General features: G+C 37.4%; 1 protein-coding gene across 1 annotated transcript; it reads left to right on the top strand.

Moving 5' to 3' along the window:
- Positions 1-118: 118 nt before the first annotated feature.
- On the top strand, positions 119-2815 carry pou4f1 (POU class 4 homeobox 1). Its single transcript, XM_059570262.1, has 2 exons — positions 119-639; positions 960-2815. Exons 1-2 carry the CDS (start codon positions 517-519, stop codon positions 1938-1940), a joined length of 1104 nt encoding a protein of 367 aa, XP_059426245.1. The 5' UTR covers positions 119-516; the 3' UTR covers positions 1941-2815.
- The last annotated feature ends 18324 nt before the right edge of the window (positions 2816-21139 follow it).

The following is a 21139-nucleotide window of genomic DNA, read 5'->3' as shown; positions in this document are numbered from 1 at the left end:
GTGCTTTAAAACATAAAAATCCAGCCCTCATTTGCATATGGAACTTTAGCGGTTCCATTGTCACAACGTTTAAAGCCACAACATTCTAAATCGGTGGCGACAGCGCGCATGCGCGCAGAATCCACAGGTATGGAAGGAAGCCCCCCTCACCGTCGTTAGGCCGATTTACAGTTCGAGGAGGACATGAGAGGCGAAGGGGCGCGATGAGATGAGATGAGAGGAGAGGAGAGGAGAAGTGAGTCAATCGCGCTCGTCTCGCGAGAATAGGCAAGGCTGGCGGACGAGATGTGAGGGACTCAGGTGTAAGAGCGCTCCTCATCCACACACAGCACAGCCATACACAGAGAGAGAGAGACATACACACACACGCACAAACACACTGCGGGCATCTCCTCTGTAGCATCAGCAGCCGAGCGCTACCGCATCCGCCTGACTGCTGTGAGACGCCAGAAGAGGCGCCGCCGGACTCTCGCTTTGCTTTTCGCGCATTTGATCTGCGCCGGATCCCGCGCAAACATGATGTCCATGAACAGCAAACAGACTCATTTCGCCATGCATCACAGCTTACCGGAGCACAAGTACACAACTCTGCACTCGAGCTCGGAGGCGATCCGGAGAGCCTGCCTGCAGACTCCACAGGTAAACGAGCTCCAAAACTTCTACGTTTCTCCTCCCGCGTTCTTCTCCTGCGCGCGCGAGGAGGAGCGCTGGAGGCGCATACACCGCCTTAATGTTTTTTTCATGTATTCCACAGCAATCATCTGCACGCCTGTGATCTTTTCTGAAGGCATGCTCACTGAAGGCTCAGGCTCCAGCCTTTTTTGTATACATTTTTATGACTGGAAGCTCCTTAAAAGGAATATTCTCTGTGTTATGTGTGTTGACACTATTCCCCAGCTGACATCTCTTCTTTCATTCTCTTTCTCTGTCTTTCCCTCTCGTCTCTCCGACTCTAAAAGCTCCAGAGCAACATCTTCACCAGTCTGGATGAGACGCTCCTGGCCCGCGCCGAAGCTCTGGCGGCCGTGGACATCGCGGTGTCCCAGGGTAAGAGTCACCCGTTCAAGCCCGACGCCACGTACCACACGATGAACACCGTGCCATGCTCGTCTGCCTCCACCGTGCCACTCGCCCACCACCACCACCACCATCACCACCACCACCAGAACCTGGAGCCGGCAGACCTCATGGAGCACATCGGCTCGCCGTCGCTCGCGCTCATGCCCAGCGCGCACGAGGGGTCCGGCGGAGGCGGCGGAGGAGGCGGCGGCGGCGGGGGCTTGATCTCCACATCGGCCCACCCGCACTCCCACATGCACGGGCTCACGCACCTGTCCCACCAGGCTGCTATGAACATGAATTCTCCGCTCACGCACCACGGCCTCTTACCGGGCCACCACGGCGGTGCGCACCAGTGCGCGCCGGGACTCGCCAACAACGGACTGCCCTCCATTAACGACTCGGACACGGACCCGAGGGAGCTGGAGGCGTTCGCTGAACGCTTCAAACAGCGGCGGATCAAACTCGGGGTGACTCAGGCGGACGTGGGGGGCGCGCTGGCCAACCTGAAGATCCCAGGCGTGGGCTGCCTGAGCCAAAGTACCATTTGTCGCTTCGAGTCTCTAACTCTGTCGCACAACAACATGATTGCGCTCAAACCCATCCTCCAGGCGTGGCTGGAGGAGGCCGAGGGCGCCCAGCGCGAGAAAATGAGCAAACCCGACATTTTCAACGGCAGTGAGAAGAAGCGCAAGCGGACCTCCATAGCGGCCCCGGAGAAGCGATCTCTAGAGGCGTATTTCGCGGTGCAGCCCCGGCCGTCGTCGGAGAAAATCGCGGCTATAGCTGAGAAATTGGACCTCAAAAAGAACGTGGTGCGAGTATGGTTTTGCAACCAAAGACAAAAACAGAAGAGGTTGAAATTTTCCGCGACTCACTGATGGACTTTACTTCTAGGAGAAAACAAAACGAATAGGACTTTTGGGGACCAAGGATCATCGCTTTGGCTCAAATGCGCGTGTGCTCATGATTAGTACCGTTTTATTTACACAACTCGTGTTTCTTTTCACTGTACTGGTGAATGTGAAGTATGCAAATAACAGGTAATCCAGATGAACTACTTTTCTGCGGTTCAACTCTACTTAGATACACCCAGCTCTGCCCCCCACCTCCCCGCGACGAATGGTGAAAAATAGCCATTTATGGATTACCTCATAGTTTAACTCTATCCTAATTTATTTATTTATGTATTTATTTTTGTTCGGCATATTTGTGTATTTATTCATTCGTACAGGGAACTGCTATATTTTTGATTATTAAATGTGTTTAAAGCAGATCCCTCTTTCACAGTCTTGCTGATGAACTATAATGTGATCATTCAGTGTTTCAAAGGTCTGCTCTGATGAATACACAGTAGGAAAAGAAAATTATACACAGTCCCTTTTAAATAATAAAGGTGGCAACCACCGCTCGTATTTGTTGAAATTGCACTGAAATCTACTGTTATTTAGATTGGTTAGATATATTCAAATGCTTTTGTATATATATGTGGATTTACGTACAAATGACACTTGCTCACCGTGCAAAACTCAATTGCCGATTTTTTATTTTCTGTTAATTTTTTATTATAATGATTATTTTGGCTAATCAGAATTCTTCCTCTGCGGATATTAGTTAACTCGCATGATAAAGATGATTACACCTACATTCTTAAGGAAAATTGTACTAAAATATAATTTCGTTGGTTTGTATACTTTGGTTTGCAGTGCAAACATTCTATGCATTGAAAGAAAAAAAAGAAAAAAGAAAAAACAAGCACTACATAGAGTATCTACTGGTAGACCTTTGTGGATGGTGTAAGTCACTGTTTAATGCCTGTTTTCACATAAAGACACAACGTTGTTTGTCGTGTTAATTGTTCCTGAAAAAGTTGTAATGATTTTTATTTTGTGCACAAGTATGTTTACAAACAGCGGCCACGTGCGCGTCACGAGACGCCTCACTCTGTCATACCTGTGCACCTGTCCAACAGTCTGCTGTCTTACCATCTTATCATCTAAACTTTTCTCCATTCTGTAAGCCAAATCCAGCTGCAGGGACACATGTCCCGGCAATCTTCTAATAAACGATGGAAAATCAAAGTCGAGGCTGTCATTGAGGTTTATTGGATGGGGATCTTATTCTACAGTACAAACAGACACATTTTTCGTTCTCATTCACAGCTTTTTATTTACATTTACATATCAACGAGGAATGTAAAATGTATGTATTTTTATTAGAATTCAAAATTATCAGCACCCACCCACTGTTGTCTACATATGTTATGTTTTTTTTTTAAATAGTGCTCTGCACAGTTAAATCCAAAATAGCCTACATAAAGTTGTCGGTAAATACTAATAAAAAAAAAAAAAAAGAAACGGCGAAACGATGAACCCAGAAAGTTTTATGTCATAATTAAAACGTTATATATCATTAACATACAATGGCGGAAAACATTAACCCACTATTATTCCAATCATCGTTTGATTTGAAAGAGAAAATCGATCCAATAAAATTTCTTTCTTTCTTTCTTTCTTTCTTTCTTTCTTTCTTTCTTTCTTTCTTTCTTTCTTTCTTTCTTTCTTTCTTTCACTTACAGTGGTTTGATTGGCTTCCTTAGCGCATATCTTTGATATACAGTCATTACTCTGGAAACATGCATTATTTATACATTTTATTTTTCTTCATTTCCATGATCTGGAATTCTCAGTCTAGACCGTGCATTCCGTTAGACCAGCAAAAACAAATCATTACCACGAAATTCAAGTTTTTAACTGTTAACAAGAAAACGTCTTAAGTTTACCAGAATACATTGCAGACAAAATAGTAAATAAAGGACAAGACGCGGTCTATAATGATGATAATAATAACAATAATAACAATAAACAGTAATAATAACTAAATAATATTAGACACTTTTTAATAAATGTCGCACAATTTCGGCCATGATTCTACTTGAGCATTAAATTTAAATACTATTACTACGGTTTATTAAATAATTCATGCTCTGTGGTTTGGAAAATTAATAAACGGAATACAACAAGACACTAATTAAAAAGCTCGGTAATTGTTATCGGCGCCCTAATGGGATGTTAGTGTGTCAAACAGATGGAATTTTTGGCCGGGCACGTGTCTGCTAAATGAGGTAACATGAGCATTACATTAGATCTCCATCTGAACTCAATTCTGCGAATCTATATCTGCCTATAATAGCTATATCATACGAAATGATTCCCTCAAAACAGAAGCAAATGCTATGAAAGGCTATGCTTTTTTTTTTTACTCTGCCGAACTGACAATAAACATTTAATGAAGCCTGAGACCAGGCCGTCTCCAAACAGTGTCTTTTATATACCCTCACAATAAAATGCGTCTAATTTATAAAGTTTGTTTTTTCATAAAAAACGACACTGCAGATCTTTCTCACTGTAATTTTGAAGAAGAATTCAGAGGGGGAAGGGGTGGGGAGCTTTACATTTTGCTGCCTTTAAAAAATACGTTATATGTAGGTGATGCAATATTAATCGCGCTTTGCTGATATAAAATGCAATATTTTCAGACAGCTATCGGGGTTTTTCAGGGAAGCACTTGATGAAAGCAGGTCGCAGCTGCAGTGCTGCTGGAGAAAGAAACATTTATTGCTACTGTTTGGCTTTTGGCAACGAAGAGAAGAACGTAGTGAGTATATGGACATTTTCTTTTGGAAAGAATGACAAGTTCGATTTGACTGGCATTAAAATTATCCCGATCTAGACATGCATTTGGATTGTTCCATAATTCGACGCTTTATTGTTGCGACAGCTTATTAAGAGAGAGCAGATTTAATTTTCAGCTTTAGCTTATAAGTGCCATCGAGTGAGTTTGTGCCACCCAACAATGCACACAACAGTTTCAATTAGTTTTCTACTTTGTAACAATTTCTACAAACGAATTTTTCAAAGAAATTAGAATTTGCAATTGTATTGCTTTAGTTATTTTTATTCGGTTTTATGCTGTTTGCCTTGGAGGTCAGTTTTGAGATCAAGTTTTCTTCTTACACTATAAAATGTTTTGCTAATCTAAAAATGTGTTTATGGTAAGAACTGAATTAACTCGTTTATTAAAGTCAAATGAATTATTTATATCACCACATCAACCCGACTACAATAATTTACCTTAACGAAAATAATTTCTAATAGTTACGTCAGCTAGAAACAGCTCGCTTTTACAGATATTATAATCATTTATTCAAACATTTCGATCGTTTAAATATATTTTTAACGATGTAGGAATTTTTTAAACACAAAAGGCACAATTTCGCTGATAATCCCTTATATATTAATTTAAAACTGACTCTAAAACTATATTTTGCCTGCGTTTGACACCACCGAAAAGCACAAGCGCCATTTTTCAGCACCACGAACAGCTCCCTCGCAGATTGAAGACTAATGCATTATTGAGAGTCTATATCAAACAGCTCTAGGGTGCTGCTGTCTTTCTGCCTGCACTAAAGCCTCTAATATGTTAATGGCCGGAGGGGATGCCGCAGGTACAGATCCCAGCTGCTTCATGAGCCATATGTCAGCCGGTTTGCCTCATGGATCTATTAATCAAGAGATACTTCATCAACACAACTCAACAGCATCCCACCCTCAAAGTTCAGCAGCTACAAACAGCGACAACAAGAACACCAGCTAACCCATTTAAGGCAAAAAGAGAAACACTCAGCGGATGGATGTGAAAGAGAAAAACAGGGGCAATTGGGGAAAGTTAAAGATGCGAGCTGTGCTGTTTTACAGTTTTTTTTACACGGTTAAATGCATGAATTAATGGAGCAGTGAGAATGTTTGATAAAACCCTTATCATTAGTATAATCTCTTACCTTTGATAAAAAATACATTAATTTGAAAGATAAATCAAAATGACCTAATTTCTGCAGGATCCAACCCATATAGATAATACAGATTTTAATTATATGTATATATATATATATATATATATATTTATTTATATTTAACTGAGCAGAATAAATAAAATCCAAACATGAAATTAATCAAGTAAATGATGAACCTCAGAGTTATCTAGAAAAAAAACTATTATTTTATATATAATGTTTATGTAATTCATATGATAATTGACATAGAATTTTTAAGTAAAAAATAAAAATTAACATTTAAATAAGCAAATTATCTATATGATGGCATTAATCATTTATTATTGTATTTTAAACATGTAATTAACTATTTGGCCACTGTAGCAACCAAAGCAGGCTGTTTTATGGAAAACACGTGCACACAGAGCAAACGCATGGCTCTGTATCTGTTATAACAATGTCCATGAAGGATGGCCCGTGGACGCAAATGTCAGACAGGGGGTTGGGAGAGCGAATCCTCCGGATCTGTGTTCATTTCCAACTTGTATTTATTCAGTGATCTTCAGCATCTCGCCAGCTACGAGAGGAGGCAGGCTGTTGACACAACGGCATATTTCAATCACAAGGGGTTCAGAGTCAGACCAAAAAGCTATTTGTTTAATAAATACATCATTTAAGTTGAAAAATATTTGATAAGCAGGGCTGACCCCACTCCAAACCCGCAGCGTTTACTGCAGCTGAGAGGAAATAGAGGTTAAAGTCTTTATGCAGATCAAAACCTGCTCGGCTCTCTGTATTTATCTGCACATCAAATGCTGCTCTGTCACAGACAGGACGACTCCAGAAATGAATGCACCCTTCAAGAACAAACTGACAGAAATTAAAGAGCCAGCAAGGTTCCTGCCAAACTATATTCAGCTATAGCTTTAAGCACGTGAGAACTGCAGCTGATCCAACTCTTCCATTGGATTGTTAGAGTAGCTGTCAGTCTGTTTCTTTATGATGGGCTGTATAAATGTCAAGTGTTTTCTCTCATCCTGTCTCTTTAACGCTCTCATGGCCCCGGGCCCTGCACTTTTTGACCTTCTATTGAACACACTCGCCCCTCATCATTATCCTCATTTTGCCTCTGGAGTTCATCGTTTGTTCCAGCAATCCCTCTCACCAAAGCGTGGAGATATTTACAAACCAGCTCTGGGTGACACTGTTTACAAATGGGCCCTTCACATGGAGTTTTGAAGCCTTTTGATTGCACAAAGACAATGTGGAGAAAACTGTAGAGATGTCATTAAGCATCTCAAATCAATTTTAAAGAAAAAAAGCAAACATGCTTTCCTAGGGAAAATAAAAATAAAAAAGACATCTCAGTGGTTTCTCCTAGACAGCAATGAGATGCATTGAGAACAAATGGAGACTTTTGCTTCAGGCTCCGCCTTTTCAGATTTCTTTCAGAAAATGACCCAGTAATTTCATATGTTTTTCCTTGCAAAAGAGTCCACAAGCAAAATAGATATATAAGGATTCATTTGAATACATATTTCTCTTCAAAGAGCAAATTATCTATCCCAATTAATTTTATAGCTCTATATTTTCAATCTTTTCAAAATCTTTTGTATTTATAACACCCTGTCCAAATTATGTCACTACATCATAAGATCCATCTTATTTAATCTTTTTTTGCCTAATTCTGCTAAACCATTGATATTGATATTATCAAGCATTACTCTCTGTAGAACGACATCAAACAGCTCTAGCAGAGACTTCCACAGATCTCTACATGGGAAAAATAGGCAGCTGATCATTTATCCCAATGAATGGCTTATCGATCACAGATGTCTGCACACAAAGGTAAAGATATCCCTAATGCGATACATTATGCATGAAACAAATCCCAAACAAGATCTGACAGGACGGACCAATACTGTGTCACTATGAACTCATTGACTCGTCAAATTTCAGGCTGGATAAGCGTGAACCACGATGAATGACTGAATATATTCCTTAGCCTGAGCCTAGTGGAAGTTTGACACTTTGTGTGCGTGTTCAAGGCTTAAAGGCAGTGTGTGAGCGTGTGTCTAAATCAGCTGAGATTGAGCCTACGTGTGTGTGTGTGTGTGTGTGTAGATAATGAGAGAAGCGGCCTGGGCTACCCCTGTGCTCACCACCACACCATCAAATATTCATCAGTGTTGATTAAACAAGACACTGGCCGCAGATCTGGTCGCACTGCTCTAGGACGCCAAACCATATGCAAAAAGAGGAATGAAATGGGATGGACTGTCCTGCAGTCTGAGGTCAGCAGGTGGACGTGACGTCAGAATTATCGCAGTCTCACAGACGTGAGCTCAGGCATGAGGATGATGATGATGACGGTGATGGTGATGAGAGAGGACAGGAAATGAGAGGAGGTCATGTGAGAACTGATGAGAGATGAGCACTCAAAGAAAATGTTTTGAAAGGAGAATGGAAAGGGGATGAAATTAGGAAAAAGAACAGCCAAGAATGAAAACAAACCTATATACTGTTTTTTTATTTTATTAATTAATTACTTTTTTTTCCTGTGGAAAAGTTCACAGTGACCACGGTTGTTAAGTCAATTTAAAATTAATACATTTTCTGAACTTTCAATTTATTAAGGAATACAAAAATGTATCATGTTTCAACAAAAAAAATATTATGCTGCAAAAAGTTTTCAGTTTTCAGCATTGATGATAATCAGAAATGTTTCTCGAGCAGAAAATCAGCATATTAGAATGATTTCTGAAGGATCATGTGATCCGGAAGACTAATGATGCTGAAAATTCAGCGCTGCATCAGAGAAATAATTAACATTTTAAAATATAATTTAAAATAAGAAAACATTTATTTTAGATTGTAATAATATTTCACAGTTTTACTGTATTTTTGAGCAAACCTGTGAATGCATTTTAAGTGTATTTAAAAAAATATAAAACAGTTTGCTCTGATTCTTGTTTACGCGCTCATTTAAAGTTATATTTGCATGTACATCATTTCACCAGCAGGTGGTGACAAGTGACTATTTTTATAAGTGAGACATTGAATCATTTACACAACTGATTCATTCAAACACACCGATTTAATTTTAAATTTTTTAAGGAATGAAGCAAGTGACTGTATTTATGAATGAGTCATTGAATCATTCACTAAACCAATTCATTCAAAAACACTGATTCAGTGACTCTTTATGAATCCATCACTGAGTAATTGACTCATAGTAGACATAGTCATTATGAACTGTAGAAGAGATGTATTAACAATAAATATCAACATAAAATAAACCTTTTCATATACTGCCCTAGTCATAAACAGTAGATGCTATATTTGATTTGCTGTGGTGAAGAGTAAAGTTTTCAGGCATTGATGATTTAATTGCTGGGCGAACTGTTTCTTTAAGAAGAACCGAGTGGAGGAGAGGATCAGGCCGAGGACAAGAGTGAACTTGACAGGACAGGAATAGTGGAATAGATGGGTGGAAAAAAATGAATTGAAAGAAGAAGAGAGGAGAAGAGAGGTCGGTCACTCCCGAGCACATTAAATATTTCATGAGATGTGTGGTTCAGCAGAGACAGGAAAGAGCGTGGTCAGAGAGGTTAGCCCAACTCATTTACAGCACCGGAGAGAACGAGAGAGAGAGAGAGAGAGCATTAAGAGTAAGATGTGTGTGTTTTAGTACTGCCACTCAGCACTCAATCATACATTTCAACACTTGTTTGCTATTTAAGAGAGAAAACTTCTCAAAATATGACAAAGTTTGAACTGTCATTGCGGTTTGACTGGTTATGAACGAACAATCATTGTTTAAATCACTTTAAGCATTAGTGATTTGAACAAACCTCTAACCATAAGCATTAATCGCCTCTATGTAACTTTTTTTGGGTGAACTAGTAACAGTTCACCCAAAAATGAAAATTCTTTCATCACTTACTTACCCTCAAGTCATCAAAGAAGAAAAGTTGGTAGCCTTTGGTATCCAAAATAGGTTTGGTTCTTCTGCTGAACACCAAAGAGGGTATTTTGAAGAATGCTGGTAACCAAACAGTTCATGGTAGCCATTGACTTCCACAGTATGAGAAAAGAAGAAGAAGAAGAAGAAGAAGAAGAAGAAGAAGAAAACCCACAGAAGTCAATGGGGACCAGAAAGCGCATGAACTCTTCTATTAAGCCATATCTAGTGTTAAGAGTAAACTTGGGTTCTTTTGATTCTGATCAGTAAGCAACCACTTGGCAATGCCCAGGCAACCACACAGAACACCCTAGCAACCACATAGCAACTGAGAACAGCCGTCGCACAGCAATGCTCTGACAAGCATCATTCATATTTTCTGTATAAAACGTAAAAATGTTGCTAGAATTTAATGTTTATTAAATGAATCAAAGAATTTTCTGTTTTGTTTGTTGAACTCTGTGACATCATTCATGAGTCTGTGCATGAAATCACATTCTGTGCATGAATTATTAAATAACAATATTTTAAATATTTGGGTGGTTATTAAGAAAAACTTTATGAATAATTGATCATGTCTCCAGTGTCAGCAACAATGTTTGTTTTGATCAGTGACAGTTTGTGTGTCAGGAAGATTATATTGGATTGACCCATTAAAAATGTTGCTGCAGTATACTGTACTGTATGTGTAATATATGCATACTGAAAAATAAACATCTCAAGGCCAAATATAAATATTTTTCTTTTAGTTTTATTAAATGTATATTATTCTAGAATATTTCAAAAAATGTTTGTTTATCAGAAAAAAGGTTTGTGTGTGGGTCATGTTGTGACTTGAAATGACCTGAAATGACCTACACAGTGGGGACATTCAAATGATTACAATTAATATCTTAATAAAAATGCAACAACGATTATAATAACAATAGTAATAATTATCAATCAATCAATCTAAATATGGAAAAAATATTAAATAAATACATTTAAATGTCTGAATTTGATAAAATACACAAGAATACACAAATAAATAAATAATTTAATACGCAAATTCATTATTAATACTGAAAATGTATGATAAAACTTAAAATGAATGTATGAATACTTATAATAAAATGTATAATAGTATTTATAATAATAAAATAAATAAATATATACATTTTAAATGTTGAATTCATATTTATAACAATATTTCATAAGCTATGAAAGAGCAAATATTCTTCTTAATGCACAAACATTAGTCAGATATATATATATATATATATATATATAGATAGATAGATAGATAGATAGATATATATATATATATATATATATATATATATATATATATATATATATATATAGATAGATAGATAGATAGATAGATAGATAGATAGATAGATAGATAGATAGATAAAATGGCTGATTGACTGATTGATTGAATAATTGATTTGTATTAAGTCTGTACAATTCAAAAGAAAACCAACAGAAGTCTATGGTTTGTGCTCCTTTAGGTTAAAATGTATGGGTATTTGTGAGGGTGAGTGTGTGATCTCATTAACATCTTTCTTTCAGACTGAAATATCATCCATTAGATCCTGTTACACATTACTTAGACACACACACTCACACACATAGGATTACACTTGAGATGCTCAGATAAGTTTTTGAGCAGTTCCTCTACAGGCCATTGTTCCAGTGCACCTTAAACGCACATTAATTCTGACAAACACCTCAGACTGCATATGTGAAGGAAATCTTTTGCCAAATATAACATCACTTTCCCAGCACTCCTTTGCACAGCAGGACCAAACTGCAGCAGACACCTGCAATACCCTGAAACACACACACACACACACACACACACACACACACACACACACTGCTGCAGTTCATTCCCAGTCATTTTCGTCTTGTTTTATCAGCCCGTCATCCTGACAGACCATCATTGATTAGCATGTCAGTTCTGTGTCTGGGCGAGATGGCCGTGGGTCATCGGGAGTGAGAACTGTCTCTAACCAGAGCCCACCAGGGACACCTCGAACCCCGCTGATGTCTGAGACTGACAGGTAAGGCTGGATTTGCCCTCACGCTCTCGCAACAGAGGCCTAACTCTCACCTAACGCCGGTCAAATGATCAAGCTGTCAGGGTTAGGGCAGGAAATTAAGGTGAATGAGAGGTCAGATTCAGACTGCAACAACATCATCAGTGGACCGTCTGACATGTGCTACACTCCAGAAACGATTCATTAAAGCTGAAGTGTGTTAATTCTGCAGCACTATAATGGAATTAAATGGAATTGCAAAAAAGTGACTGTTTTCAAACAAGTTTCCAGAACACTCCCCTCATCTGCCATTGGCCAGGTAAACACATAGCCCCACCCATAACTCACACTATTAGTTTAGACAATGTTCAAAAATGTTGTAAATAAAACTTACTGGAGATGGATTTCAGATTAAGATATAATTCAATGTTACTTGTAACTTCTTTTTGAGTATTTATGAAATGTACAAGCAAATTCTTGTGAAAGCGGTTTCGAAGTAAATTGTACACATTTTCTTTTTAAATACATGTGCTCAGATTAGAAGTCCAAAGTACACTTTATTTTTAAGGTGTATAGTAGGTTATGCAAATCATTCCTTTATGAAAATTAAATTTTTTAATGAAAATGTACTTTTTTTTTATTTAACATTTTTTTGCAGATCGATTACCAATTGTTTATCCACAATTTTATTACAAATACCATGTTTAAAACTATGATTAGTGTAGCAAAGCATGGTTAATTTGTGGTTACAGTACAGTGTTTAACTACAGTAATTATGTTTTTTTTTTATTAGTTTGTAGTAAACCATGGTTAATTTTCGTAAGGGTTGTCATCATCAGCATAGTACACATGTACTGCACATGTACAGCTAGACTGTTTAACTGCTTATACTCTGTATGTTCAGCTCGCACATGCGCCTCAGATTTTTTCAGAATAGTTAGTTTTTCCACAAGGTGGCAACATCAGCCTGAACAGTTGTTTCACAGTTGAAATAAAAAAGAATGAGTCGAAACAAAGACAAACTACTAGAAACGGCAACAATAGATACCCATGAACAGGTTAACAGATGGATGCAACTCTGCTGTAAATGAGTACAAACACATATTTATCACTCATAACTTCTGGAGAGAAATAGCGCAGACACTGGATAAGTATGCAACTTTCTAGTGTGCATGTGTCAGGCATATGTTCGCACAGGCTTTGGCTGGGTCTGAAATTGCATACTCTCTGAGTAGTTACTTATTTTTAATAAAGTAAATCACGACTGTTAAGAAAGTTCTATATAGTATGAATTTGTGTAGTATGAATATAATTCAGACAAAATTGTCATCCTTTGCTTCACTGCCATTCACAAATTCTCTCGCATTACATTTTTTGTCTACTATCTAGTAAGAAAGTGTGCAATTTTGAATGAAGCCTATGTGTTTGACAGTACAGATACACTCAGCGTTCTCATCAAAAGAGAAGTCTTCTTTGGGCTTAAGGGAAAGAGCCCTAGAGGGTTTAAAAAGCAGAAAAGTGATATTTGTTCTTTGAATTGTAATTTTTTCTTTTTGTGTGTTTAAAGTTAAATTGTCTTTTAGATGTGGTGCTACTTTTCTAGGTGGATGAACTTCTGGTTTTGCATAATGATGTAGATTTTATTCAAGCACAACGATTTGTCTCTGGCTGTACTGACACCTAGTGGTGTGGATGAAGCATCACACAAAATCAAATGTTTTCAGTTAGCCATAATTAAAGTCATGATGATTATGATTAAGCTACGAAGTTTGTAGTAACAGGCTGTCATTAAAATAAATCAAGTATTTGGCTGGACACAGATTTTAATACTATGGTGTGCTTTTTGAAGACTCATTGACTTCAGCTCACTATATTCTCTCTCTCTCTGGTGTCTGTCCATTATTCATTGCTCAAACAGGGGAAACCACTATTGATGTATGTCTGGATTGCCCTGATTGACTGTGGTGCTCTGTCGTCTGTCTAAATTTACACAGCTCCCCCATATCACTGCCCCTGACACCCCCATCCACGCACCTCCTCTAGGGGAAAAAATCCACACCGTCTCACGTCAAAACCGGTCCCATCCACCATTGTCCAATTTTAACCCACTTATTGACCATTAAATGACTATACAGAGAGCAAGAGAGAGAGAGACATACAGAGACAGAGAGGTGAAGAATGTCACTGAATTATTTAGAGTGAAAACACAGAGAGGAAATCAATGGGAGCAAAATCTGATATTAACTGCAAATTAAACAAAAACAGAATAAGAGGGTCCCTGTGATGATTGCAGGGATGGATCTAGGTGTCTCTCTGTGTGTGAAAACCCTCACCAGCAAATAAACTGCATTAAAACTCTCAAATACTGCTCATTGAAAAACATGTTATACATGGTAGCAGAGTCTAAATTCTGAGTTGAATAATGCTGAAAATTATAACAGCACAACTTTTTTTTTATTGTTAATGAGATTATTTTTTTGAGCAGCAAATCAGTATATTAGAATGATTTCTGAAGGATCACGTGACTAATCCTGATGAAGCAGAAAATTCAGCTTTGCATGAAAGTTAAAATTACATTTTTTAAATATATTGACATAGAAAAGTGTTATTTTAAAATGTAATAATAAATCACAATATTACTGTTTTTAATGTATTTTTGCCCAAGGAATGCAACCTTGGTAAGCATAAAAAACACAACTTTTAAAAAGTGTACTTTATTAGAATATTATTGTTAAGTGAATATTTCTAGTATTATTTTCTTGTTCCCAGTGCTCTCTAAAAACAATAAGCAGCATGCTACAGTGATTTTACCATGATAAAGAAAGTTTTAGGACAGTAATATACTCTTTTCCCATGTTAAAATCACTGTAATGAACATAATCAGCATCCAGGACCAAAAGCATCCAGAAGTAATAAATAATTGAGCATGGTACAGTTTGAGTCCTCAGATGCTGGGATGTAATTGACCAATAAAATCTGTGCAGTGATGGTCAATTAACCAGTCAAACAGAATGACTCAGCATAAAATGGAAACTTTATTACCTCTTGATTACTATAAATGCACACTCTCTCTCCCTTTCTGTACTCTCAGTTTATCATCAGGTAATTAGTATTTTCATTAACTCCAGCCAGAGATGAGCCTTGATCATTTCATTTTCCCCCCATGAGTTCTTAATATGGCGTTGCCTTTATAATTAAAATGATTTATGCTCGGCCAGTGTAATTTCCTTTCAGTGCCTCTCTTTCTTTTTTTTATTATATATGTTTTTTTTTCTTTTGATTTGTATGCCATTTACAAAATAGCGTTGTGTCACCTGGTTGATTAGTTCTTACACTAGACCTGTATCAGTCACATGTAGAGCACATGACCACACACTGTTACACTTTTCAGGTTTGAAAGAAATACCATTAAAACTAGGATTTAAAATTTTACTGAAAGAGGCTGCACTTATTTTTATCACAAATACAGTAAAAACAGCAATATTGCAAAGTTTTATAACAATTTTAAATAAGCTATTTTCCTGTTTAAATATATTTTAAAATGTCTTTTATTCCTGTGATCAAAGCTGATTTTTCAACATCATTCCTCCAGTCTTCAGTGTCACATGATCCTTCAGAAATCATTTTAATATGCTGATTTACTGCTCAAGAAACATTTCTTCTAATTATGATGAAAAGAGCTGTGTTGCTACATATTTCTGAGGAAACTGTAATGCGATTTTTTTGAATATAAATAAGCATTAAATAGCATTTATTTGGAATATAAATATTTTGTTTAACATTATAAATGCCTTTACTGTCACATTTGATCAGTTTACTGCATCTTTGCTCAATACATGTATTCATTTATTTACCATGAATAAAAATAATAAATTGTTGGTTTTCTCCAAACTAATAGTGTGTTTATTTATAATGAACATTTGTTTTGTCTAGTCATAATGCATTTTAGAGTTGCTAAGCTAAATAAACAATAATAAGCATAAAAAAACATAATATTTATATAAAATTGTTGATTTTTTTCAATACTTTTCATGTTAAATGACAATTTTCTAGACTCTGTCTTCCATCTTGGATAAGTTCTTTCTGATGCATTCTGGGATTGCCTTCTCCATGAAATATACATGCAATGCTGCTTTAGATTTTATCCAAAACAAGACATCTAATATGCTGCCTTAAAATGTTATCTAGTTTGTTATGAACAAATGTAAAGTTTTTCTTATCATTCTTATACTTAATATTTCATGCAAGAATACTTTTTTGTGATTTGGAATCCTATAATATTTTCATAGAGAAAGAAGATTCGACTCCCCTGATACCGATAATCCATTTCTCTCCTGTTAGAAACCAAATATCCCATGCATTTGTGAGGAACGGCAGATCATCAACATTTCCAGTCGATATAATCAAACATTTTGCCTCAGTGATTTTCAGTTCACTATGGTTGAAGTAAAGATATGTCCATATTACAGCCGTCCTGCTGAATTCATTTGGCACGGAGCACATCCATATTTTCTGAAAGGTTGGATCAATCCGTTGTGCTCGGCGGTGCTCTGGAGAGGACCGCAGTCAGGCTGGCTGCCCTGCTGAAGAATCCAATACAGAGCACAGATCAAGCACAAATGCTTCTCCACAACTACAAAGTCGTATGGAGCCCTGCGGGAGGCGAGAACTGTGTACATAAATGACTTTTATCATTAATAACGGCCCATTGATTATTGTTGTGCTGCTTAAAGGTGAGCAGCTCTAGCTTAGAGAACAGCAGGGGATCCGATGCACACGCGCACACACGCTTCCACACACAGAAACAGGCATGTTTCTTTTCTAAGGTGCGATCTACATTTTGGAAAGTGCACAGATTCCCTTGGGAAAGTGTATCATTTTCAGTCAATGCTGACCCTGAACTTTCATTGTGCCAAAGGAAGGCAAAACGATCCGAGAGCGCCTCTTTCATGGGTGAGAGAGAGGGAGACAGGAAGAGAAATGTCAGACCGTATGAAACCTCCAGTTCGCTTAGAACTTCTGCTCCAACAAACAGTGAGATGTAAAGCACCCCTAATTTAAATGACAACAAAACGGCCTGAAAGCACGGCGAACGTCTTCTCTTTTAGGAGAACGTGTGATGTGCAACTGGTGGGTTTGCGCAGGAAAACAAGCTTTCATCTTCTGCCTCTCTCTTTCTGGCTTCCTTTTTCCAACAAACACATGCCTTCCCTCCAGCAAACACTTCTCTTAGGCAACTACATTTTTTTTATCTTTTATCATAAAAAGTCTTTGTCAGCGCAAAGTGTGCAGCAAGCTGGCATAATCACTCTCGTTTTGCCATCCAGACAACAGGAACATCAGCACATCTCCAGTGTGAGAGCCAACAAACCATCTGACAGTATTCGGCCTCATTTCAGCTCAAAAACTCCCAGCCTTCTTATCCACTATCTTTCCTGCTTTATCACCACTTTACCTGAAAGGGACAAATAAACAGCTGCGCGTTCATAAAGAAAAACTGTTAAATGCAGTACTGCAGAACACAGGAAAACAAGACTAATACATTTATTTAAGCTTTACTTACTGCATACATGAGCTTAAAAAACACTTGGTTGAGGTAAGTGGACATCTAAAGCATTAACCATCAATATATCAACTGTATATGTGAGTGACGTGTGTCATTCCACAGGCAAATCAACACATACTCACTTTCTATGCTAAAAAACTGAATAAGCAATTGTTTCAGATTGGTAGTAGACCAATATATTGACCAGGTTGATTAATTGGTCAATATTTGACCAGTTTGATATCTGCATCAGCTGATGTCTGCTTGGTATGAAGGTTAACTCTTTGTGCCACACTACAAAATTCACATCATTTATTTCTAGTAAAAACAGATCAAAATCCTTTAAACAAGATCAATTTATTTATTTATTTTTGTTGCAAAAACGCATAAGCTTTCTCTTCAGATAATATATGGCACTTTTAAGATTTTAAAAATGTTACTGAAAATCAAAGATACCCATTATTTATTTATTTATTAGTTGTGATGGATGCAATTCACTTTATTGATAATAAATAATATGTTATAATTAAAAAATAATAATTTGTCTAAAATAACTGCTCAATTGATTTTCTAGTTTTATGTGCATTAAAATTGCATAAGCTTTTTTTATTAATGTTTTTTTTATTCAGTTGAAGAAAATGAAAGTGTAATGTTTATATATTTAAAAATATTTATTGGAAATCAAAGACTACACAAATCTCTATTTATTTAAATTGTTGATGTATGCAGTTCAAATTGTTTATATTATACAACATCAGTTTCCATTTTCCTTTGTCAGATTATTATTATTATTTTTTTTTTATCAACATTTTTTTTCATTTAATTCCTACTTTATGTGCATCTCATTTCCATTATTATATTGTATTTTAAATAAGTCACTATTATATTGTCTTCCTTTTGATCACTTTCTATCAGCACTGGTCAACTGACTTTGTATTTACCATATTGTTGAAAAATTGCCATGGTATTTAGACGTATCTCAAAGGATATCATAGTATGACTATGGTGTATGTCCAAAAAACATGGTAAAACCATCATACTGTTTTCTAAATGTAGCTTTACTTGTAAAAGGGTGTACAGAGAGAGAATGTGAAAAAGCAGAGGGACAGTGAAGTAACGGGTGACATGGAAACACAAAGAGGAAAAGCATAAAAAGAGAACAAACAAAAAATGAAACCAGAGAGAGTCTGAGAGAAAGGAGGGAGGGAAAGGAGAAAAAAAACAAACAAAAAATGGCCCCTCTGCACAAAACTACAGCGGTGGAAAACAAGCACAACACACTCATATAGATAATGGTAGATGGCACATTAAAGCCAGCTAAATGAGCAGGAGCAGCCAGAGCACGGCTGCAGACAGCAACCCCATTTAAAAAACACCATCCACTGCCCGCCTGCATAAATTATTGACGATAATTATCACAGGGTGGGTTACTGTGTGCGATAACAATCCATTCTGAACCAGAGGAAAGAACAACGCTTTGAACTGAAATGTCACACAGTGTTTCTGACACTCTGTGTTGAATTTGTGGACTTTCTTTGTAGAATTTGATCCAGGGGACCCATTTTAACCCCCCCCCCCCTCCCTCCGTAATAATTGCTCCATGCACATACAGTATTTGTATGTATTTATCTATCCGTCACAGATAGCTGTGTGGAAATGCATAGTTGACACATTTTAGCTAAATATTAGCTTAAATGTATGTGCATATGTAATATATATATTAACGCTCTCATAATAATATAAATGTATATATATATATGACCCTGGACCACAAAAGTGTCAGTTTTTTCAAAATTTAGATTTATACATCATTATTTATATCATAATTTATACATATTTATGGTGGGAAATGTATCAAATATCTTCATGGAACATGATCTTTACTTAATATCCTAATAATTTTGACATTAAAAAAATATATTAGGGGGTTTGAGTTGGTCATTGGTCACTATTCTTCACTTTTAAATGACTTTGCAGTGTGAAAAATTAATTAAGAAAAAAAGACAAATATTCCACTTCAGATGGATGATAGACAGACAGACAGACAGACAGACAGACAGATAGATAGATAGATAGATAGATAGATAGATAGATAGATAGATAGATAGATAGCAACATCTGCATCTTTTCTAGGTATAGATGCTTCCTGTAAATAAATACATACAACTGACTGTATCCACTCTCCTTCAGTGTGTGAGTGTGTGTGAGTGTGTGTGTGTGTGTTTGGGGTGATCCGGGGTCTCTGGCCGCAGGGCATGAGGAGGCCACATATCATTAAGACCAGGGCAGGCTGGGTCGAGGGGGGCTCCGGGTGAGGGGGGTCAGGTGCCAGGAGTGTGTATTGATCAGGACGGCTCTCCTGTCACACACGCAGTAATAACAGCACGCTGATCTGAGGCGTCTGCCGGAGACAGTACACACTCACACACGTCACACTGTTCACACACACACACACAAACCTGATGAGTCCTGTTGGTCTGTAAGCACTGTCAGGACTCTGGAAAACTCTCCTGCTTCACAGGGAAAAAAAAACCTAGCTGATAAGAAGCGTTCAGAAGAGAGGCTGTCAGGAGTGAGGTGCCCACAACTGACAGCTGCTTGTTATGTTTTCTCTTTCTCTCACATTTACAGGGGTTTCTCTCGCTCCTGGCCTCTGTTTCGTGACCTCATGGACTAGTTTCCATGGTGTTGTGATATACTGTGAGGATGGACTTTACAGATGGGCTGTATTAATGCTGTTCTCACTAATGACATGAACTGGCACATACTGTACATACACAAGCATGAATAAAAACAAATCAGAAATCCAGAATAAGATGGAAATGCTGATTAAACCAATAGAAGATGAAGGTGGGAAAACTCAAATGCATACAGCATGTGAGGAGGTCGGAAGAGTTTTAAAAGGCTCCTATTATGCTTTTCCACTTTTTCACCTTTAGTTAGTGTGTACTGTCACTGTTTGAGCATAAAACATCTGTGAGGTTACAAAGCTCAAAGTCCACTCCAAAGAGATATATTCTCTTAGAAAACACATTTTCATGAACTACGGTAATGGCCAGAGGTTTTTTGAGGTGCTGCAATAATGTCACTTATGTGAAAATGTATACATTTTGGGACCCCTTTACCAACTCAGGACAGCAATTCTTTCAGACAATCTCTATTACTAAAATAGAGTATAAATAGTAAAGTTCATGAATCATGTCTGTAAGAAGTTTGCTATATGACCTTGGCTCTGATATTCTAATATGTTTAGGTATAAAATCTATACATCTACTTCAGCATAAAACTGGTGTGAATAGATGAGGTGTGAAAAATTGGAAATAACTGATACTTTTCCATCAGCTTTAGACCTGATGTTCAGCTTGGCTTCAATAGTTCCTGCAGGTCATCACACTGAGGTCTGGAGAGGTAAACATGTGTAAGACCCTTTCCTAAGAGGGTAAAGTCAATGAGAAGAGCTCTATAAAGCACCATAAAGCATCCATATCATCCCAACATGTCAGACTACAGTCCCTCTCCTACCCTCTCTTTGTCTCACCTGCTCTTCTGTTTCACACACACACGCACACACACACACACACACTGTATGCTGTACTTGACGTCTGTCTATTTCTCTACCCTGCAGAAGTGGTTGTGACATCGTTGTGCCGAGGAACAGATTAGGAAGCTTATTGAACTGGTATGAGTGTCACATCGGGCTGTTTAAGAATTCAGAT

This window comes from Carassius carassius, chromosome 17 (assembly GCF_963082965.1).
Source record: "Carassius carassius chromosome 17, fCarCar2.1, whole genome shotgun sequence".
NCBI lineage: Eukaryota > Metazoa > Chordata > Actinopteri > Cypriniformes > Cyprinidae > Carassius > Carassius carassius.
This window is presented reverse-complemented; position numbering and strand designations above follow the sequence as displayed.